The sequence below is a fragment of the Eptesicus fuscus genome, chromosome 12, assembly GCF_027574615.1.
Source record: "Eptesicus fuscus isolate TK198812 chromosome 12, DD_ASM_mEF_20220401, whole genome shotgun sequence".
Taxonomy (NCBI): domain Eukaryota; kingdom Metazoa; phylum Chordata; class Mammalia; order Chiroptera; family Vespertilionidae; genus Eptesicus; species Eptesicus fuscus.
Genome location: NC_072484.1, coordinates 73284195 through 73307334, shown reverse-complemented (window position 1 = coordinate 73307334; position 23140 = coordinate 73284195). Strand labels below are relative to the sequence as shown.

The window sequence follows — 23140 nt, the reverse complement described above, 5'->3', positions numbered from 1 at the left end:
TAGCTCGCAGGTGTTGTATTACTTAATCCTCATAGCAACCCCACAAAGGAGGTGCTGTGTGACCCCATTTTACAGATAAGGACACTGAGGCACAGAGAGGAGGAATAACTTGCCTGAAGCCAAAACTAAGCAAATGCATGAGAACAGATGGGTCACTCTGCCAAACTGATGGCCAAGCCTGGGAGCTGGGGCTTTGGGGGCAGGGAGCAGACCTGAGGATGGACAACGAGAAGAAGTGGTAGATGATCCTGTCTGAGGGGCAGAGCATGCCCCCTCTTTGTGTTCCCTGAGCCTCAGTCGACCCCTGAGACCCTGCCAAGCCAGCTTCCTCCACTGTGTACAGTGCTCAGCGAGCAAGCGATGAGCCTGGAGAGGTAGGGAGACAGGCTGGCTGGGTTGGGCTGAGCAGGCTGCGCACTGCACAGTTCCAGAGCAAGCGGTCCACATGCCGATTGCATAATTCCCCTGGAGTTATGCAAGGTGGTAGCCCTGTGGGCAGGACCACACCATGCAGGACCCAGAAGACCAGGGTCTGCAAGCCTTGACCAGGGTCTGTAAGGGCCAGAGAGTAAGTATTTTAGGCTGTGTGGGCCATAGGTCTCTGTGGCCACTCAGCTCTGCTGTTGTGGGAAGAAAGCGGTCATAGGCAATACATAAATGAATGCGTGCAGATGTGTTCCAATAAAACTTAATTTACAGAACCAGGCTGCTTGCCAGATTTGGTGCATGGGCCATAGTTTGATGACCCCAGTGAAGGCCACAGAAGGATTCTGAACTTCATTCTAAGAACCACGTGAAACCACAAGGGGGTTTCGAGCAGAGAGTGAGAGGAAGCAAATTTACAATTAATATGGCCCTGAAAGACCAGGACAATGTTTCTTTTATCCTCTTTCTGGATCCCTAACCCCTTCTATCTACAAGGAGAGGGACCTGGGGACCTGAGGGCCTCTGAAGCTTAAGAAGGAGAGGCCATTGCTGTCCATTCTCTAGCCACCCTCCTCCCCACACCAGCTCTCAGCACAGGTCTGGCCACTCAGCAGGGCTCCAGCAATGCTGCTTCCCATTCCCGGCCTCAGGGGCAGAGCGGAGCAGCCCTGTGCTCATCAGCCTGGGCTTTGAAATCAGAAGGTTGGATTTTCTCCACTTGGCCGCGTTTGGCTGTGAGCTGCACTTTCCTGACCCTCTGTCTCCTCCTCTTCTCTGTAAGGGGAACAGTGAGACGTGAATTCATGAAAGAGAGGCTCTGCAGTGACCTGGTGCAAAGGAAGGGCTCGGGAAGAAGACACTGTTGATAGAATAACCATGTTTCTTGGTAAACCCCAGAGGCAGCAGAGCCTGATCATGCCTGGGTGGTGGGGTCTTTGGTCCAGGAGCTGTGTCCAGAGCCAGGCTCTGAGCCAGAGCAGAAGTGGAACCATTGAGGGGACCTTGACTCACGAGTAGTAAGGGCTCCTTAGAGATGGAGTAAGTAGTTCCACCTCTTGGGCTGAAAATAACTGCCTGACGTTGGAGTAATTACATGCCTTGGGCTCCCACACAGCACGGAGAACACCCCAATAATTACCGTGTACACAGGCTACTTTTGGCAGCTGAACCTTAATTTCTGCCTCAAAGAGCATCTCCTGGACACTCAACTCCATGGGGTGTGAACCCTTGCTTCGTGTGAATAGGACCTTCTTGGACAGGGACATAACAGCCATCTCTACTCTCCAAAGGGCATATCAGGCCCGGGGCACCCTCACTGGCCCATGGACAGGCTGGGCCTTAGTGATCAGTGGCTTTGCCATAATCTCCTCTCATGACCCTTAGGCTGGGACCAGCTACCAGGTCATCCATGACTGCAGGAGGGCCTCACGGGCCGCTTATTACAGACACAAGCCATCTGGGGTCAGCACCAGAGGGTGGCCTGCTTGGCTCAGAGATGGAGAGTCTGTGTCCTTGGACTGAGCTAGGGGGCTGCTGATTAGGTCAGGGTCCTGGGACAATTGTTGAGGATTTACTGTGTCAGGCCTTAGGGAAAGAGCAGTCAGTGCTGTCGTTGCCCTGCCCTCTTGGGGCTTAGTGTCCTATGGCAGACAGAACCGAAGCCCATAATTAGTTATGTGATTGTAACTGATAAGGTTATAAATGAGATGCATAGGAGCGGTGGGTGTATATAATGGGGGAGTGCCCCCATCTGGGGAATTTGAGCTGAGACCTAAAGAATGAGGAGTGTGTTCAGGTATGTGTGTGTGGGCATGTATGTGTGTGTGTGTGCGTGTGTGTGTGTGTGTATGTGCACACGTGCTAAAAATGGATGCATGGATGAGGGTGGATGGATGGATGCTTGAGTCCTCCAGGCAGTGGGAACAGGCTATGCAAAAGCTCAGAGGCCAGAGGAAGTATGGTGACTCTGTAGCTGACGAAAGACCATTGTGGAAGGTGTTTGGAGCCTGGAGAGGTGAGGAGGTAGGAGCACTGAGTGTGCTGAGCACTGCGCTGCTCCGGGGTGCCAGTCTTGTAGACCAGGGTGTGAGAGGTGCCCGCTGGAACTGTGCAAGACGGAGGCTGCAGGCAGGGAAAAACCAATGTGAGGGTTTTCGGCTTTGTTCCTGGAGCAATGGGGAGCTGTGGAAGGGCTTTAGCAGTTGGTGATGGGACTAAGGTCCACTTATAATGCCCAAAGCAGTGCAAACAAACAAGGCCCTTTGTGTCAGGACCTGGGAGAGTGGGTCTTACCTGGGCCCCGCTGCCTACTCCACACCCGGTGTGCGGCGGGACGCTCACTCCTGTCCCCTCTGTTGCAGTGCGCTACTTCCTGAAGAATAAAGTCAGCCCTGATTTGTGCAACGAGGATGGACTCACAGCCCTGCACCAGGTAAGGCCGGGCTGGCAGGGGTCCCCAGCTCCCTGCTTCCCAACTGGACAGGTACCCTATCTCCCTGCTTTTTCCTGCCCAGAACCCGCAGGGAGGAGGGAGGGAGGGGGTGCCGCAGCTGCCCCATTTGAAAGGCTTTTGTCTGCTTCAGAGATGTGTGTGTCTGTTACGGACATGCCCACAGAGCCCCTGTGCACGCTCACGCAGCGTACGCACAGCCTCTGAGGACAGGGAGCCTTTGTCCACTGCATCCTCACTTCCCAGCAAAGGGATTGACAAACAAAGCAAATCTGTTTGGAGTGTGACAGTTTACGAAGCATGTTTGTGCACACCCACCATGGCAGGCACCCATCCTGCTGACAAAGGTGACTGGCAGAAGGGTTGTGTGATCTGCTTAAGAGCGATAGCCATGGGACATCTTTTCCAGGGAGGTGTGATGGGTTCAGTCCCACTGGCTGGGGAAGGGCGGCCGGCGGTCATCTCTTGCCTGGATGCTACACCAGCCTCCTAACTGATCCCCAGCCTTTAGCTGGCCCTTCCATGATTCGTTTTCATAGCGGCCAAAGGGATGTTGAAGCCAAACATCTACTGATGTTACTCAAAGCGCTCAGGTGTCTTCCTGCAAGGCCCCGGGAGGCCTGGACCCTGATGAGCCCTCCAGCCAAATGGCTTTTTGGTTCTTTTGCACACACAGTGCTGATCTGTCCACACTTTCCCACGTGCGCTGGTTATCCCCAGTGGACACAGGAGCCTGAGAGCTGTGTTGTTCTGTACACATTCTTTTCTCCTGGGCTCCCCTTTTATTTATCATTTTAGCCATTAGTGTGATCATTTGATATTGGTCCCCCCATCCAGGCTCTGAGCTGCACAAGGGCAGAGCCCCTGTCACTTGCTCATTGGTGTGTCCCAGCATCTTTCCCCATGCTGGCATTCAGTAGGTGCTCAATTTGTGCATGCCAACATAATGAATGAACTGATGCCTTCCTGTGCCCTGGCCCATGTTTCTGAGCAGGTGGGAGGCCAGGCTGCTAGAAGGCTGGGTTGGTGAGAGCCTTCCATCTCCCTATGAGGACAGGAAGAAGTGGACAGACACTGACCACTGTCCTGCCCATCAGCCCCAGGGGCAAGTCTCCACCTTCATCCTTCAGCCCAGTGGACTCCTGTGTGTCCTCTAGGCTTCTCCTCTTGTCCCTTCCGGGTGCCTCACTTTCCTCATCTGTAAAAGAGGAATAACAAGTACCCATCTCATTGGGTTGTTATAAGGGTTAAATAAAAACTCTGTGAACATCACTTGATGCTGGATAAATATTAGATATTATTCTTATTAGAATTTGCCACATGTTCATTTCTCTGTAAGGGCACTTCACTTACGTGACATGTGGGCTGATTCTCACAATGAACTTCTGAAATATTATCCCATTTTACAGCTCAGGAAACTGAGGCTCAGGCACAGCACTGTGTCATAGAATTTCCCATGATGATGCAATGTCCTGCGTATCTGCAGTGTCCAGTGTGGTGGCCAGCAGCAACAGCGGTTATCGAGTCCTCAAAATGTTGTTCTGAGGATGAAACTAGGCAAGGCATGGCCAGGGGTTAGCAAGGTGCATGGCCCCAGTACCTCCTCAAAAACATCAGCTCTTCTCATTGATGACGTGGCCTGTTGTTATTGCTGCTATTTCCCGGGCTGTCATTATTGTTGTCATTGTTATTGTCACTGCTGCTCCAGTGCAACAAAGGAGCACATTAGGGAAAGCTTCCTGTGCCTGCAGAGGAGTGCGCATTTGCTTCGCTTGGCAACAGGGAGCCTTCACTTGGCAACTGAGAGCAACCTGCCTGGATCAATGAGGAAACTCTCTCCCGTGGAGGATGTGTGGAAGGGGAGCAGCAGTTAGGCGGGGAGAGGTGACGAAGCCTCGGCCAGGGCAATGGGATGGGGCATCAGTGAGGAGATGGGATCACACCCGGTAGTAGATTGGACGTGGGCAGTGAGGGGGCAGAAGGTCATCCAACTGCCAGGTGCCATTTCCCACCGTGGGGAATGCAGGAGGGGAGGCCTGCCGGCTCTGCCATGCACCCCCCATTGCATCCCTGTGCCCAGCCCCCAACCCCAACCCCAACCCCAACCCAGCGCTAGCTCAGACTAGTCTTCCAGGTTCAGGCTGCTCTAGCTCCTGGACTGCAATTATGGGTGTACAATCCTCTCCCTCTTCAACCTGAGGCTCCCTCCCCCGATCCTCATGTTTTCTGCAGCCCTTAAGGGTAGGATCTCTGTCTCTCCTATTCCCTAACCCCAGGAACCGGGCTGCTCCTCCTCTTGGGGACCGGGCTCCCCTGACACATCATCCGGTGACAGCCTGGGGCTCCTCGCCTTTCACCCGCGACCTCACTTGGGGGCCTCTGGCGCCCTCTGCCGGCCGCACCGCACCACTGCATGCTTCTCCTCACCACGTGAGGATCTCCCGGCCTCACTGGGTTACCTGTGCCCCACTGGTGGGACAGATGCCCCAGACCCAGCCAACCCCACACTGGCTGGCGCAAAAGGAGAACCTGGGTCTCTAGCACCATCTGTGCAAACGACTGTTCCTTTCCCACGTGGTTTGGCGCTGAGCCTTGGCTCCGTGAGGTGTGGGTGGGGGCTGTGGAGCTGACCCATCTCCATCCCCTTTCCCACACCCACCTGGGGCTATGGCTCCCACAAGGGCCCCTCTCATTCTGCTGGCAACCAGTCACTTCACCCCGTGCCTACCGCCACTTCTGTGGGCCAGGCCACCGTCATCTCTTAATGGGGAGATTTCAACATCCTCCTAACGTCCCTCCTCTTCCCAAAGAAGCTGCACTTGCAGTCTGTTCTCCACATACAACCAGAGGAGGGATTTAAAAAGCAAGTCGGCTGTGCTTTACCTCTGAGTATACCCCTGCAACGCCTCCCATTGCACTGAAGGCCACGCCCTTACCTGGATGGGGAGTGCTGAGCACAGCCCCCCACAGACTTCTCCTGCAGTCTGTCTTCCTCCTCTGTCCTCGCCTCTCCTGCCCATCCCCTGGCTTGAGGCCTCTCTGTCCCCTTGGACTCCTTCACTCTCTGCCTCTGGAGTTAGGGGCTCCAATGACTGCTGGACCCCTAAGTCTAGGTGAGGGCCTGCAGGCTCCTGACCTTCCCTCTCTCTGATGCTGACCCATGTGTGAACAGGCAGGAGCACAGACATGGCTGTCTCCTTGCAAGGACTATCTCAGGACCTCCCCTGCCCTCCAGCCTTTAAGCTGAGCTGGGTTCTTCAGGGAGAGGGTTGGTTATTTGGGGTTTCCCCACAAATTGAGCTCCTGGGTCAGAAATTCCTAAGTCAGAAGTTTCAAACTATGATGGATCTAGGGCCACCCCTTGGAGGCCACTGCTGGGAAGGGGAACCCCCAAAGTCTCCAGCTTCTTCCCCTCCCCCTGTAGCCCTGCTTGAATCTATTAGTTATCTAAGTTAGTGTTCTCCATTCAATTTCGTTGAAAGAAAGGCTTCTGGAATTAAAAAGAAAAGTTTTTTTAAATATATATTTTTTTATTGGTTTCAGAGAGGAAGAGAGAGAGTGAGAGAGAGAGAGAGACAGAAATATCAATGATGACAGAGAATCATTGATTGGCTGCCTCCTGCATGCCCCCTACTGAGGATGGAGCCTGCAACCCGGGCATGTGCCCTTGATCAGAATCGAACCTGGGACCCTTCAGTCTGCAAGCCGACACTCTATCTGAACCAAACCAGCTAGGGCTAAAAAGAAAAGGTTTTAAAGCCTCATTCAAAAATGTGTCTCATTCCACCAACCCTTTCAAAGTTTTTTATAGTTGACTTTATAAAAAATATTATCTTTATATTTTTATCCTATATGTTATTAACTTACAAAGAAGCGGGCTCAGAAAGGTTAAGTGGCTTGCCCAAGTCCACACAGCATATAATACTGGAGCTGGATTCACTCTCAGGCAGTTTGACTCCTCTGTCCTTCTCGTGGCCACTTGAGGGGGTCTGGGGGTGTCCGCACTGGGGCCTGGGGCCTCCCGGGAGCTGACCCTGCCTGTGTCCCCTTCCCAGTGCTGCATCGACAACTTCGAGGAAATTGTCAAGCTGCTCCTTTCCCACGGTGCGAACGTGAACGCCAAGGACAACGAGCTGTGGACACCCCTGCATGCCGCGGCCACGTGTGGCCACATCAACCTGGTGAAGATCCTCGTTCAGTAGTACGTGCCCCTCTCTTCCCCGGGAACAGCCTCCCCTCTGCCTTTGGTTTTTTCCAAGTTCTTTTTACCCCCATCTCTTTCCTTCTCCCTCTTTTTTTCTCTCTCTGCCTCTTCCTCCGTCTCTCAGTGCCTGCCACTTTCTCTTTCTCCCCAATCCTGTTTTCATCTCTGCCTCTTCCTCTCTTTGTTCCTACCTCTCTCCTCCTCTTCTCCCAATTCCCATTTTTCTCTCCACCTCCGTGTGCCTTTGTTTTTCCCCTCTCGATGCCTGTCTCTCCTTCACTCTTGCTCTCACTCTGTCTTTTCCACTCTGTCCCTCTTCATTATCTCTCTCTCCCTTCATTCTCTCCCCACCCCTAGATTTTATTGCAGTAAAAATACATGTGACATAGAATTTATCATCGTAACTATTTTGAAGTGTACAGTTTAGTGGCACTAAGTACATTTACCTTCTTGTGCAACCATCACCACCATCCATTTCTAGAACTCATCTTCCCAAACTGAATAACTCATCTTCCCATTAACAATAACAGTAACCACCATCCTACTTTCTGTTCCTATTGTTTTGACTACCCTAGGTACCTCATCTAAGTGGAACTATATAGTGTTTGTCTGGCTCACCAGAGCAGGCAGCTGGGGGAGGTCTGTTGGGACAACTCTCCTAGGGTTTTGGCCTCTTTGCATCTGGGGTTCCCAGGATGCTGAGTCACTGTCCTTGCTAGGGTACACGTTGGTGGGATTGTGGGTGCTGGATGCACAGCGGGGTAGTGGATGTGAGGCCAGAGGTCAGAGGCAGACAGACCAACCCTCACACCTACCTGGCCCTCAGCCTGGCCCTTTCTCTGCAGTGGGGCTGACCTGCTCGCTGTCAACTCCGATGGGAATATGCCGTATGATCTCTGCGAGGATGAGCCCACGCTGGATGTCATCGAGACGTGCATGGCGTACCAGGGTAAGAGCGTGACACATGCTATCAAGTGGGCTCAGGGTAGCGTTGCAGCGAGCATCTCTTAAACCAACGCAGGTGAACACGTTAGCAAGCTGCGTACCTGCCTGCTCATGCTCAGTGCCCAGGAAGTGGGATGGGTCCCCGTTATTATTATTACCGTGTGATTAACAAGATGAGGACACATGCTGTGCAGAAGGGAGGCATTGTTCTCCTCTGTGTCACCCCCACACGCGGGCGGCCTCAGCTGGCCTCGTCTCCTCTTCGTCAGCTGTGACAATTCAATAAACATTCACAATAAAGATATATTCCCACTTGGGAAAATAATAAAAAGTCAGGAACATTCGCCGGTGCCTGCCAGGCACTATGCTGGCTGCCAGGGGCTGGGTAAACAAGATGTGGGCTGTTCTCAGTCACAAATGAGCTTCAGAGAGGAAACAAATGTAGCAACCAGAGAGACCTGCCCCTGTCCCCATGCAGTCTCGAAGCTCCTCCCCAGGAAGGAATCTCAAACCAGACCCTGGGCTGCAGCCCCGGGCCTGTCCAGGCCCTGCCGGGTGTTTCTTCCCTGATCCCAGCAATAACCGCTGATTTGCTGTGTCCATTCCCTGGCACCCAGGCTTTAACCATTCATCTTCTGTAGAGGCTCGTAACAGTTTGTGCCAATCTTGTGAATCTATGGACCCCTTCTCAGAATGATATCTTTAAATTCAGTTATCAGAATCATCTATAATAATAAAAGCATAATATGCTAATTAGACCGGACGTCCTTCTGTCCTTCCGGACAAAGCTGGGGCTACGAGGGAAGCCCGGGTCCCGGATGCCTGCTGGCAGCTGGTGGAAGGAAGGCCTACTCTTGCACGGATTATAAAGGAAACCTACTATATTAAAATAAAACTACCAACATATTTAAAAATGTGTTGGCTACCAACTTTATTGGTTCATGAAACAATCAGATAACATGACACGCAAATACCTACAGTTTCTATTGGTGAGAACGTCACAGGCACCGCTCATTCTACTGTGGGTTTTGCCTGTGTTCTAATGGAAGGAAATGTTCTATTTCATTTAAAGCTTAATAAAAATAATCATGTATATTTTTCTCCTTTCCAGTTTATAGATCTCCCCTGAATTCTATCCAAGAATGTTTAATCTAATGGACCTTTTTATAGAGCATGTCACTCTCTCACTAAATACCATTCGTAGCTGCCAGTAGCACTTAAACATTTTAGCGTGAGGTTCAAGCTTTAAAATGTCTTTCTGAGTCCCTCCACCTCAATTTATTCAACTCTCCATTTGAAAGTTATATGTGGGTAGGCAAAAGTAGGTTCACAGTTGTATGTGAAACACAGAGTTTATTCTTATGTTATTTATTATTGTATTACTTTCTTAAAAAATTTTTTTTATTGATTTCAGAGAGCAAGGGAGAGGGATAGAGAGATAGAAACATCAATGATGAGAATTATTGATCAGCTGCCTTCTGCACACCCCCTACTGGGATTGAACCCACAACCTGGATATGTGCCCTTGACTGGAATTGAACCAAAGACCCTTCAGTCTGCAGGCCAACACTCTATCCACTGAGCCAGGGCTTACTGTATTGCTTTCCATACGAACAACTGTAAACGTACTTTTGCCCACCCTTGTGTAGTCATTAATTGAGTCATTCCCATAACAAAAACTCATTGAGCCTTGTGCCAGGTGCTACAAACACAACTGTGCACGAGATGAAAAGAAACTAACAAACCCTGGTCAGACAGGGTGGTCAGGGGAGGGCTTCTGGGGGTGTGTGTGATCTGGGCGGGACCTAGAGAATAAGACAGAGCCAGCCATTTGATCAGTTGGAGGTGGGTATGTGGATGGTAAGGGTTTCCAGGTAGAAGGACAGCATATATATTAGTAACCGATATCATTACAGTACCTCCTGGGTGCCAGGCAGGAGCGTTCTTTATTTTATGGGCCAGCACATGTTTGTGTTCATTGAGCCTGGAACACAATGATCTATGGGCATGTCTGTCTACCTCCTTGACTGGCAGACCCTGGGGCGCAGAAACCTTGCCCTCCCTATCTGCCTCTCCTCCCCTCCCCACTTTGAAGCCTAAGCCTGGGGTGCTGACCAAATCTCCCTCCCCCTGCAGGCATCACTCAAGAGAAAATCAACGAGATGCGGGCAGCTCCCGAGCAGCAGATGATTGCAGACATCCACTGTATGATCGCAGCGGGCCAGGACCTTGACTGGATCGACGCCCATGGTGCCACACTGGTGAGGACATGGGCCAGAACCAAGACCAGCCAGAACGGAAGTGGGCCAGCATGTGGTGGAACCCACACCTCTACCATTGGGGCCTCTGTTTCCTCCCAGCCAGTCTTCTGCTGGCTTCCTTTTGCCCTAATTGGCTGGGAAGTTGGTTTCTCTCTGCCTCATCTTCTCGGTCCTTCATCCATTCCCATGGTGTGCTTTGTGATCACTCAGGGCTCCCTAAGAATGTTAATCACTTCCTGTGTGTTCATCATGTGCTAAGTAGTTTATGTGTTTTCTTGGAGATTGAACAAAAGGGGCAACTAAGGTGGCGTCCACCATCGGAGGCTTTGAATGGTGCCGGGTAGAAGAGCTGGGGCCTTAGCATGAGGCTTTCCCTTATTGGATGTATTGGTTACTATGGCTATGTAACAAACTACCCCAAAGTCAGCATCTTAAAACAACATGATATATTTATCATCTCACATAGTTTTGGTGGGTCAGGGAATTGGGAACAGTTTGGCTGTGTGGCTCTGGCTTGGGGTCTTTTATGAGGCTGCAGTGAAGTTGTCGGCCAGGGCTGCTGTCATCTGAAGGTTTGAATGGGGCTGGAAGATCCACTCCTAAGGTGGCTGGCAAGTTAGTGCTGGCTCCTGGCCGGAGGCCTCAGTTTCTCACCTCCTAGGGACTTCTCTTTAGGGCTACTTGAGTGTCCTCACAACATGATGGCTGCCTCCTCTAGAGTGATTGATCCAAGAGAGTATAAGGTAGAAACAGTAATGTCTTTTATGACCTAGTCTTGGAAATCACACACTGCCCCTTCACAAGATCCTATTTGTTAGAAGCGAGTCACTCAATCTGGTCTACATTCAAGGGGAGAGAAATTAAGCTCCATCCTTTAGCAGGGGTGGGGAATGTCCAGCCCATGGGACATGTAAGGCCCACGAAATAATTTGGTCTGGGCCTGCCAAGGCATTAGGGGTGAGTTAATTAAATGTTTAACCAAATACAGCAGGCTAATTTTTAAGGTGATAATTTTGTAATGCCCTTGAATGATATTATAAATATCCAAATGTCCCTTGGCAGAAAAAAAGGTTCCCCACCCCTGCTTTGGGAGATGTGTCAGAGAATTTGTAAGCTTATTTTAAAACCACCGTATTAGACCCCTGAGACCTCTTCTACAGGGCTCAGCATGTAGTAGGGACTCAGTAAACACTGTTGCCTTAACCACAGGCACTCTAAAACCAACCACAGGGGAGAAGAGCTCACCTCTCTGCCTTACCTTCCAGGTCCATATTGCAGCTGTAATCATTCTCTGCAATGTGGCTGATATTTCTACCTCATTCTGTTCCATTCTCCTGGCCCCAAGAATGATCTTAGACTTGGGTTAGGGCAGTGGTCGGCAAACTCATTAGTCAACAGAGCCGCAGTTTGCCGACCACTGGGTTAGGGAGAGGGCTATTCCACCTCCAAATGTGGGACTGCCCCCCTTAGGAAATGCTCACTTCTTTCCTCTCCTTCAGCTGCACATAGCTGGCGCCAATGGATACCTACGAGCAGCTGAGCTTCTCCTGGACCATGGAGTGCGCGTGGATGTGAAGGACTGGGATGGCTGGGAGCCCCTGCATGCGGCTGCCTTCTGGGGACAGGTAGTATACACCGAAGGGCTGTGAGCAAGGCCAGCATAGGATCAGCCTGCTGTCCTTGATCTAGCAGTTGGTTCAAAAGAATACACGACCTGCTTAAGGTGTTGACTACAGCTGGTGTATGGGATATGAAAAGACCTAGGGAGTTTGCAAAAGCATTTGACAAGCTGTAGTCTAATCCTATATAATAAAGAGCTAATATGCTAATGGTCATTATGCTGTGAGGCATAACGACTGATCACCAGGAGGGCGGGGCAGTGAGCTACAAGCGGCCGGAGAGCTACTGAGGGCAGGGCAATGGGCAGAGAGCTACGAGCAGCGGTGGGTGGTGGGTCGGCTGTCCAGCTGAGGCAAGCGGCAGCGAGCTACTCGTGCACGGATTCGTGTGCAGGGCTACTAGTGGGTTGATGATTAAATTTGCCAAATTAGAAAACTCCAGCATTTCTGCTTTGAGTGGGTTCTCCATTTGTTTCCCAGATATAAAACCCTGATTGCAGTTTTTGCAGTCCCTCCCTAGATACCCGGCAACTCTAGAGTTACAGCTGACTTCGCTTTCTTCTGTTCCTTGGTCCAGGCATATTGCAGGTGGTGTCAGTCCATTGCACCCCCAGGATTCCTGGCCCCAGGGTTCAAAGCCTTCCCTGGGAGTCAACTTTGCCCCACCATTCTTTGGGTCACATCCCAAGAGGCCTTGGGCACTCTTTCCACCTCCTAGGCTTTTTGGGCCCTGGGCAGTGGGAACATGGGCTTCTTCCTGCGTTTCAGATGCAGATGGCAGAGCTCTTGGTGTCCCATGGGGCCAGTCTCAGTGCTAGGACATCCATGGATGAAATGCCAATAGGTAAGGCCAGCACAACACCTGGTACACATATAGGCTCTCATCAACTTTTTGATAGGTAGAGTGATAAATGGGTGACTATATGGTTGGACGGATGCTGGATTGGTGTGTGGATGGATGAATTAATAAAGTCATGGATGATAGATTAATGGATAAATGGACAGAGAGATGGATGGATGGATGGATGGATAGATAAATGTATGGCAAAGTGGATGAATGTATGGATGAAGTAGGAAATATAGATGGATGGATAAGAGGATGGATAGATAGAGGACAAACCTATGGATGGATGACTGGGACATTGAAAAGGTAAATAGATGAGTGAAAGAATTAGGTGGTGGGGATATATGATTTCAGCTTCTTTGCATAACTTCTTGCTTGGGCTACATGGTACCTGCTTGTTTCTATTGATACTTCTTGTGTCAGTGGAGAGCTGATAAGGCCTAGTGGAAACTATCAAAGGTGTATGATTCCTTCAGTCATAGCTGGGAACCTCAGGAGTTGTGACTGTGTATGGAACCTGGGTTTCCCGTTCGTAGTCTTCTCTTAAGGATTGGGTTGTAGCCCAGGAAATAAGGGTGGCGTTGTTTTCTTTCCTCCCTGCATGCCCCAAAGGATGCTGGGAGTTTTCATTCGGTTGGGAGGGCAGCTCCTCTGGACTGGAGGGCTCCCAGGGGCCACAGGCTGCCTCCCACAACAGACGCCTCTGCTCTTTCAGACCTGTGTGAGGAAGAGGAGTTCAAGGTCCTGTTGCTGGAGCTAAAACACAAGCACGATGTGATCATGAAGTCACAGCTGAGGCACAAGTCGTCCTTGAGCCGGAGAACGTCCAGCACAGGCAGCCGTGGGTGAGTCAGGGGCCAGGCAGCCAGGGGTCCCCATGCCTCTCCTGCCTGTGGTGCCTCGGATACAGCCTCCAGCACCCCCTCTCTCCCTTCAGGAAGGTGGTGCGTCGAGCCAGCCTGTCGGACAGGACGAACCTGTACAGGAAGGAGTATGAGGGCGAGGCCATCCTGTGGCAGCAGCGGAGTGCAGCCGAGGATCAGCGGACCTCAGCCTACAATGGGGACATCAGGGAGACCAGGACAGACCAGGAGAATAAGGACCCAGTGAGTGGCCTCATATCCTGCCCCAGTGTCAGCCACTGCCTTGGGAGGAGCACCAGGCCCCTCCCTGATCTGGCCTCTTCATCTGAGAGCCTTCAGAAGGAGGTTAGCTGGGCAGGCCCTTAGACCAGCTAGATCCAGTCTGATGGTGGTGGCTAGCTACTGTGGTTAATGAGGCAAGCCGAGGGTGTGTTTGAGTCAGAGCTGGGAGCTTTGGCACCCATTAGGTTCTCATAATCCACAGGGAGTGTGTGACCACCATGTGCCTGCTCGTGCTCCGGCAGATCTAATCTGCGCTTCCCAGAAAAGAGATTCAGTCGGGCAGCCACCCTGGGAGCTAAGGACACTGAAACTTCCAGGGTGGAGGGGATATAACAAGAAGTTGAGAACTGTGTTTACCAGAACACATCTGATTGGAAGAAACTTTTTGAAAAACTGAGTAGGGTACTGGTAGGACCTCTAAGCAGCCTGCCCCAGTGGTAGCCAAGGCCCTGGGCTTGAGACGGCTTTCCTAAGAAGACGCTCTATTGGTGTCTAGGACTGCTGTGACAAACTGCTGCAAACTTGGAGCTTAAAACAGCAGACCTTTCTTTTCTCACAGCTCTGGAGGCTAGAAGTCTAAACAGCAAGGTGTAGTCCTCTCCATGTCTCTCTCCCAGCTTCTGGTGGCTCAGGCATTCCTTGGTTTTTGCTAGCATGGCTCCAAACTCTGCCTCGGTCTTCACGTGGCCTTCCTCATGTGTGTGTGTCTGTGTCTCTGTTGTCTCTTATTAGAAAGATACTAGTCATTGGATTGGGGCCCACCCTAATCCAGGGGGACCTCATCTTAATCTAATTAATTCCTTCTGCAAAGATCCTATTTTCAAATAAGGTCACATTCAGAGATGTGGAATTGGCATGAATTTGGGGGGACACTATTAAACTCAGTATTGATGCACTCAGGTCCATGCCTGGCTGAGTCTGCCGAGTGGGGCCAAGGGTTGGGGCCAGAGCAGAATTGCTGGGGACAGGAAGGGAGAGGCTGGCTGTACTAGCAGTGGTCTGCCTTTTTGGTTCCACCACCACACATGGAGCAACTGAAAGCATTTCTAGAGAGTATTGCCTTGGGGGGATGCAAAGTGATTAGTTGCGTAGTGTGTGCACACATCTCAATGGGACCCTGCTTCCCCAGTGAATGGGGAGGTCACATGTGGGCTGGCCTCACCAGCAGGAGTGATGGCATCTGTGTAAGGGAATCCCCATCAAAGCGGCGGGCTGGGATGGAGAGGGCAACACGGAGGCTTTGTTCCATCTAGTCCCCAAGCTTGTGGGTTGGGGAGAAAAGAGTTGTAGACAGAAATCAAATCACATTTCAGATGCCTTATTTTTATTTATACATTTCTTGGAGATCCCTAGAATCCTAAGCCAGTACATGGGGACTGCCTCAATTCTTAGTTGCAGAATATTCCAGTACAAGGACATGCCATAATTCTCCACCTGCCTAATGATGACTTTCAGGCTTTGCTCTCCTGGGGAGCGTATCTGCAAAACAAAGTCCTGGAAATGGGCTTGCTGCAAAGTATTCATTCTTCTTTAAAAACAAATTTTTTTAGATGATGTGATTGACATTGACCTCCAAACAGACTGTGGCAGTTTACATGCCTAGCTATTTGCCCACACCCTTGCCAGCACTGAGTAAGAACAAACTTTAAAGACACTTGTCAATGTGATTGGTAAAACTTTTGTTGTTTTAATTTTTATGTCATTAATTATTAGTGAGATTGAATATTTTTATTTTTTCCTGTATTTACAGGCTATATTTTGCTGTGAACTGTATATTAGTGTCCCTGTTGATTTTTTTCTTTTGTGCAGTAGAACCTTTATAAGTGGACTTTTAAGAGCTCTTTATTTATTTGGGAAATTAGTCCCTTTTTGGTCATATATGTTGCAAATATCATTTCACTTTTGTCCTGCGTCTTTTGATTTTTTTTAAAGTTTTGCTTTCTTCTTTTTTTTTAATTTTAAATTGATTTCAGAGAGAGAAGGGAGAGGGAGAGAGAGATAGACACACCAATGATGAGAGAGAATAATTGATTGGCTGCCTCCTGCATATCCCCTACCAGGATTACCTGGTTCATGGGTCAACACTCAACCACTGAGCAACACCAGCCGGGCTATTTATGGTGATTTTTGCTAGGCTTTACATTTTCATTATTGTCAAATATATCAACCTTTTCCTTTATAGTTTCTAGGCAGCTGTAGTTATGCAGGGATTTCTGGGTGTAAAGGACCTCTGGGTAGGAATCTCTGCTGTTTCGAGTGGAGATGTGCTGGGAATTCAGAAGAAGGATTGCAAGTGACCAAAAACCCAATTGAAGTCAACTCATATGAAAAAGGAATTTACAGGCTCATGTAACTGGAAAGTCTTGGCCCAGCTGGATCCAGGGGCTCAAAACACATCATCAGGATAAATTCTCTCTCTCCTTCAGTCTTCCTTCACATCAGCCCTTTGACATGGTGTCTCCCCAGCCCCCAACTTGTATCATTCTCACCACCCGCAATTCCTATAAAAACAGAACTTCTCTTTCCCCATCATTCTAGCAAAAGTCCCAGGGTTGAGTTTCATTAAATCAGTTTCAGTCAAGAACCCAATTCCTATAGTGAATGTGTTGACCATCCAGGCCTGGGGTCAAGGATCTCCTTGGTCAGCTCTCCTAAAACACATTGACTGGTGAGTTCCCCAAAGCAAAAAGGACATCCTATTACCCAGGTAGGGAAAATGGATGGAGGACAGGTCCAGACAATAATGCCCTCAGCAGAGGTGCAGGTGGGTTGTGGGTTCAGAGCCTCCTGCCAGCTGGTAACGTGTCCTTTCCCCCCTCAGAACCCCCGGCTGGAGAAGCCCGTGCTGCTCTCTGAGTTCTCCACCAAGATCCCACGAAGTGAAATGGACATGCCTGTTGAGAATGGCCTCCGGGCTCCGGTCAGCACCTACCAGTATGCACTGTCCAACGGGGATGTCTGGAAAGTGCACGAGGTGCCCGACTATACCATGGTCTACAGCAGCCCCAGCATGGCTGATGCCACCCCACCCTGGAGTGGCTACAAGGAGCAGAGCCCCCAGACGCTTCTGGAGCTAAAGCGGCATCGGGCGGCAGCCAAGCTGCTCAGCCACCCCTTCCTGAGCACCCACCTGGGCAGCAGCATGGCCAGGACGGGTGAGAGCAGCAGTGAAGGCAAGGCCCCCTTGATCGGAGGCAGAACTTCACCATACAGCAGCAATGGGACCTCGGTATATTACACGGTCACCAGCGGAGACCCCCCCTCTTGAAGTTCAAGGCCCCCATTGAGGAGATGGAAGAGAAGGTCCATGGCTGCTGCCGCATCTCCTAGTCTCCCTGTGACAGAGGAGAGAGATGCTTTGGGGAGGGGTCCCTGGAATCCAGGACAGCCCTGGCTGGGAGGCTTCAGAGGGCAGCTGCGGGGAGATGGGCTCTGCTTTCCAGAGGAATGCTGACCCCACCTCTCAGCCAGCTGCCCATAGCATCACCCCTTCCCGTGGTCTGCTTCCTGCTGCATTGTCTGCCATCAGAAACAAGGCCCCTAGGGGCTTCCCAACTCACCCTGCTGTCTGATTTGGGGGAGGGAGGGCTGGGATTCCAGTTCTGTTATTGATAAAGGCTTCTTTGGACCAGTACTCGCATGTCACATATCAACACACACACACACACACACACACACACACACACACACACTCTTCATCAACGTGTATACAAATGACAACTGGACTCATGGGAAGCAGGTGGAACAGAGCATTTGTGAGCTATTCCTGAGAGAATGATTGAGGTTAAGACTCAGAGTTTTATCACCACTGCCAATGTGGCTTTAGCAGGGGAGGGGGCCTGCTAAGCTGAGACCCATAGTCCTGCCCAGGGTCCTATTGGGGTCTGGGCCACCATCCACATCTGACAGGAGCAGGAAGTGCTCTCTGTGCCCGGAGGAAGCCATGAACCCACATGGGTAGATGGAATGGACACAGACCTGCGCCCCACATCCTTGCTCATGCCAGGAACTAGTTGTGTGAATGGCCAGGAGCCAAGGTGGAAAACCAGGCTATTCTATTCCCGGAATATTCCAGATCACATTTTGTTTTTGTATGAAAGCATCAAAAAGTGGAGGGGGTAACAAAGGCAGTATTTCCCAAAGTGAGTTTCATAAAAGGACTATTTAGGGCTGTAAAACTCTAGGCAGGAGGTAACTGAATTTGGCTGCTTTTATGGAGAATGTTATGATCATTAGGTTGTCCTGGCTCGTGTTAGAAAAATGAACTTAGGAGCTTCAGTTGGAAGGGCTTTTCCAATTGCGTTCATGTTGGCAATTTCTCAGCCAGCCCTCCTCAGACTGAGCCATCAGAGTGAGCAGTGAGGGGCTGCTGCCTGCTACCCCCTCCCCACTCCTAGAGTGAATGCTCAGGACCCCAGGCCTTGCTTTGCCAATTGGCCCTTGTGAGTTCCTGCCTGGCCCAGGGACTCCCAGCCTGTCCCTGCTGGAGTGGTGACACCCCAGGGCTGTACATCCACAGTGCCCATGGCCAACACCCTGACCTACATTCAGAAGAGTGTTGGTGGGGAGGTTGGTCACAAGCCTGTTCCATGCCAGGAGCCAGCTGTGTGACCACCCATTCAACTTACCGGTGGGGCAGGCTGCCCATCACCTCCCCACTGCATTCTCTCATGAGCCCCTTTGAAATTGTCGCCCATGAGTTGGGCACTATCCACTGGCTCAGCTAAAACCCATTGGTGTAACTAATGAGCAGGTTTGTTCCCTGCTCTGTGCACCTTTTATTTGTCCTAAAACTACCTCCTTGGAGCTCTGAAGGTGCCCCCTAGATCCAGATTCTGCAATTTGGGGGACAAATCTGGGTTCCCTTTCTGAACCTCTGAAAACTCTCTGGGGGCACCTGGGCCAGGGGGCTGTGGCTGGAGAAGTTCCCTTTGTGCCACAGCTTTAGTAATGGGTCTGCTGTTTGTAAGTGCCAGTCCCCACTGTGGTCCCCACACACTCCCCTAACCCAGAGGGAGCTGGCTCCCAGGGGACCTGGCTGAGGCTTTCCCAGGAGTAGAGCAGCTGGGCAAGAGAGCACAGGGCTCAAGAAGTCATTGTACCCCTGGTGGCTCTTGTATGCAGGGAGGGTCACAGCACCAGGCCCCCCACCCCAACTCCAGGACAGTTCCAGTCTTGGGTGGAGGGGCAGGACAGGAGACTACAGACTTGTGTGTGATGCCTCCTATGTCCCTGGGGTCTGGAGTGGGCTCTCCATCATCTCAGCCTATGGCCAGAGCTGCCAGGGATATACTTAAAACAGTGTTCAGAACAGACTAACACTGAAATTCCTTTTGAGCCAACTTAAGCTGTAAGCTGGGGAGTGCCGAGGGAAGCCACATACTCCTCCAGAGAGAGAGTTGGGCAGGTTTTTGGATCTGTTTGCTCAGGGCCCAGAGATTGGAGGCATTTATTGCCCACTCTAAGCCCTCTGGCCAGCTCCTCCCCTCTTGCTTCCTGCCTCCTGGGCTGTTCTTCTCTACCCAGAAGGCTGGGAATCCCACTGATTCCCCAACAGGAGACAACTAAAGACTCTTGAGCACAAGCTCATATTTTCAATCAGGGATAAACCAGTCCCTGTTGGGGCTTCAAGTACCTGGGGTACTTTTCCCATAGGTCTCTTGGGTGTTGAAGGACAAGCTGGGGCCAACGTCATTTATTCACTCATGAAGTTTATTGAGTAGTTGTGACATACCAGGCACTATGTTAGGTTCTGGGGGTTAAGAAAAGACAAGATAGAATGAGGAGACTGCTCTTATGATTTTCATCCCTAGAGGACCATGGGTGTCAGCAGCAGCCCATTCAATTAATCTGAGATAGAGTGACTGCATCCTGGTCCAATATCCCTAGATGACATTTGCCACTAAATGCAGACGCTGGATCTTGGGTTCCAGGCAGACACCATCCCAAGTCTATATGGAGCTCTCTGGGTTCCTAGCTGCCTTCAGGCCAACATCTTTGAGGCACTATATAATAGCAGTTTGAGGTCAGTGTCTAGAAGAGTAAGGATTCTGGAATTTGCTGCCAAATGCATCTCAGGTTTTAAAACTCATTGTCTCTTACTCATTTTTGCTATTTATTATATAATCTTCCTGCTCCACCAATGGATAATGGGAAGAAAAAGAGCTTCTCCTTTAACATCGAAGCCTTTCCTCGTGAATTGCCTCTCTTTTGGGCAGGTGTGGGTCAAGGAGCTGGAAGAATGCTGGCAAGGTTGACCAGATGCCCAGCTCTTGCTGAGATCCAGGTCTCGTGGCAGCTCCTGGCAGATTGAAGGAGGCTCCTTCCAAAGCAGGTGCCACGTGGCTCACTGTGAGCTCTGGCCCTTGCTCTCACTCCACCCTAAGCCCCAGACTATTGAAAATTGGTGAGTTTCTGGCCAGTAACTCAGGGAAGCTGAATGAACCCTAGACTCAAATCTACTGAAGACTTTAGGATGTAGTTCTCCATCAGATATGCAGCGTCAATGAAACTGCTCTGCACTGTTTGATCAACTTAAATGGGTTTAGAAAGTTAACAAGGCTATGTCCCCTGTTCTATCTCACCACAGTTTGTTGGCTTTGTAGTAACTTAAGACTATTTGGGTTCTTGGTGTCAGATACTTTTTGATCTTGAGCTCTCTCTTCCATCTGCTTTCCCAGAAGGCGCTCCCTATAAGATGCCCAGAAGGACTATATTTAACTCTTGCTATTGTAGCCTGGGGATAGCCTCCCCACCCCCAGGGCACATAAGAGCAAAGGGTCATGTGGTCAGTGGATAACTCCATAGAAGTGATCCCTTTGCTAAAAGCTATAGCCCTCTCCTTGATAGGAGTCTCTTGCTGGCCAGTTGGCCAGAGGACCTGCTTCCCATGGGCATGCAAGTGCCATAGTGCGGGGCCTGGCTCTGCACACCCAGGAAATGTCTGCAGATCCCCAGCACTCCGCAATAATTCACCAGACCAGAAGCCACTGATGTACAGAGAACAATTAAGAAAAATGTATTTTATGTGAAAAAAAGTTAAAACTCTGTATACTGTATCAGCAGCTTTGTGTAAAAAATGGCAATCAAGAGAGTCTAATATATTTAAAACTTTTTTTAAAAAAAAAATCCTCAAGGATCTTTGATATTGTATTGAAGTAACTTTCAGGTAGCTCCTCACCATCCGGCAGTGGTGGGCCTCGTGTCCAAGACCATGGCCCAACCACATCCCAAAGGGGCATGCCCCTGGAGTTGCTTCCAGCTGCCAAGGCCTGTGACGGAATTCGCTGTTGAGTTTTTAATTAAGATTATTAAATTCCTTTTAATAACATCTGTAAGTGTGGCTGTGGTCATTGCTGTGAGCTCTCTTGAACTGTGCTGAGTTGAATTCACAAAGAGGTGATGCGTGGGATAGAAAGTGGGGAATCCCTGTCCCCCACCACAGAAGACTCTGCCAGGAGGCCCCGAAAGCAGAGGGAGCTCTGAGGTCTCAGACATGGAGATGTCTTTCTAGACTGGGAGATGGTGAAACCTCGTGAATTCAAGAAAAGGTAGGTGATTGGGAATGACCTTCACTCTGTCAATGCTCCCTTTGGAACTAACATTGGTTACACTTTCAAAGGTTTGTCTGATGACATATTTATATGTAACAGGGCTGCCCTCTGTTCTGTCCTGTTCTTGGGAATGCACTATCCTCTTCCCCACCTCCCACCCCAATCCTTTTCCTCATATAGCTGATAGTGAGGAGGTAAAATGCTAAATACTACCTCACATTACAACAACACAGCAGGTGAAACCCTGGTTAGTCTTACTTTTCCCTCAGGCAATAGAGGCATTGACAAGTTATGCGGTTGCACAGTCCCAGACCATGGACCTTGTCTTTGTCATTTGCAGACATTTGCTGGTATCTCAGAAGAAGATGGAAAGAGTGCTTTCTTGGACCCTTCTGGACACGGGATGCTAGAGCAGGGACACATGGAAGACCCCACACTTGGGCTTGGAAAGCTTCACAAACAGGTTGGGGATGGGGAGAGGATGGGAAGATCAGAGGTATCTTTGCCACAATGGGCATTCATCCAGTTTAAAAGTTTATTGGTTTCTAAATAATGATGGTAATCTGTGACACGTAGGAAGCACTTTACAGTTGTACATATGCCCTCTCATTTACACATGGGAAATGAGGCCTAAAAATTGACTATTGGACTTAGCACTGTGGAGTTCATGATGACCTAGACAAGAGGTTTTGGTAGCGTAAAGGAGGCAGAAGCTTGATTGAACAGGGTTCAAGAAAGAATGGGAGGAAAACTGGAGACAGCGAATAAACACAATTCTTTTGAGGTTTTATGTTATCAAAACGAGCAGAGAAATGGGGAGGGAGAAATGTAGTGGGGTCGAGAGAGGGTTGTTTTAAGATGAAAAATATTTCAGCATGTTGGAATGCTGAAAGGAATGAACCAGTAAAGAAGGGAAATGGATGATCCCGGAGAGAGGAGAGAATTGCTGGAGAGGTTAGTAGTTAAGGGGCTGGCAACTACGGCCCAAATGGAGAGGACTGTTGATCAATAGTAGCAGAAGGCCCAGTATGTAGGCAGAGACTAGGATGTGATTAGAGCATGTGGAAGTTCTCTCAGATTGCTTCTATTTTCTCAGTGAAATAGGAAGCAAACTGTGAGAGAGGAAACGGTAAAATGAATGAAGGGAACGTAGGCTAGCAGGCACTTGAGATAATAAATTTAAAGCACAACTAGTCAACCTGCGCTACTAGGTGCAGGTGGAAAGTAGGTGGAGAGTGGGTTGGAGTTTTGCCAGGCAAAAACACGATGAAGTGAGAGAAGAGAAAGCTACCTAAGGGTGTAATCAAAGGAGGGGTATTACGATAGACCGCCATTTTTGAATGAATGATTAAATGCAGGAGACACGGCTGGTCACGCCCAAGCTCTGAGAACCCAGGAGCACCGCGGTCAGTGTACCTGGGGAGCAGGCGCCGGCCTCTCCAAGTGCCTAGGTCTGATCGCGCCCGGCCTTGAACGGCGGGCCGGCAGGGGGCGCGCTAGGATGGCAGGGGCTGGGCTCTCCGGCTTCAGTTCGGGCTCCGCTGCCTGGGCCACCACCCGGGGCCACGCGGCCATCAGGCCTGCCCCTCCTTCAGCTGACGGTGCAGAGATCCGTGCTCCGCGGGGCCCGAGCAGGAACGACTACCTTGGAGCAGGACAGAGTCGCCAAAATTAAGTTCCATGAAGCAACCCCA

The 23140-nt window shown here is 50.3% G+C and overlaps 1 protein-coding gene across 1 annotated transcript in view; it reads left to right on the top strand.

The window, feature by feature from the left end:
* The window catches only part of PPP1R16B (protein phosphatase 1 regulatory subunit 16B), a 65466-nt gene extending 48007 nt beyond the window's left edge, over positions 1-17459 (top strand). The window contains exons 2-10 of the mRNA XM_028136782.2: positions 2787-2857; positions 6931-7076; positions 7925-8028; positions 10161-10285; positions 11785-11910; positions 12673-12748; positions 13464-13593; positions 13686-13854; positions 16715-17459. Coding sequence (XP_027992583.2) covers positions 2787-2857; positions 6931-7076; positions 7925-8028; positions 10161-10285; positions 11785-11910; positions 12673-12748; positions 13464-13593; positions 13686-13854; positions 16715-17161 — 1394 coding nt within the window. The 3' untranslated portion in view covers positions 17162-17459. The remainder of the gene's footprint in view (positions 1-2786; positions 2858-6930; positions 7077-7924; positions 8029-10160; positions 10286-11784; positions 11911-12672; positions 12749-13463; positions 13594-13685; positions 13855-16714) is intronic.
* The last annotated feature ends 5681 nt before the right edge of the window (positions 17460-23140 follow it).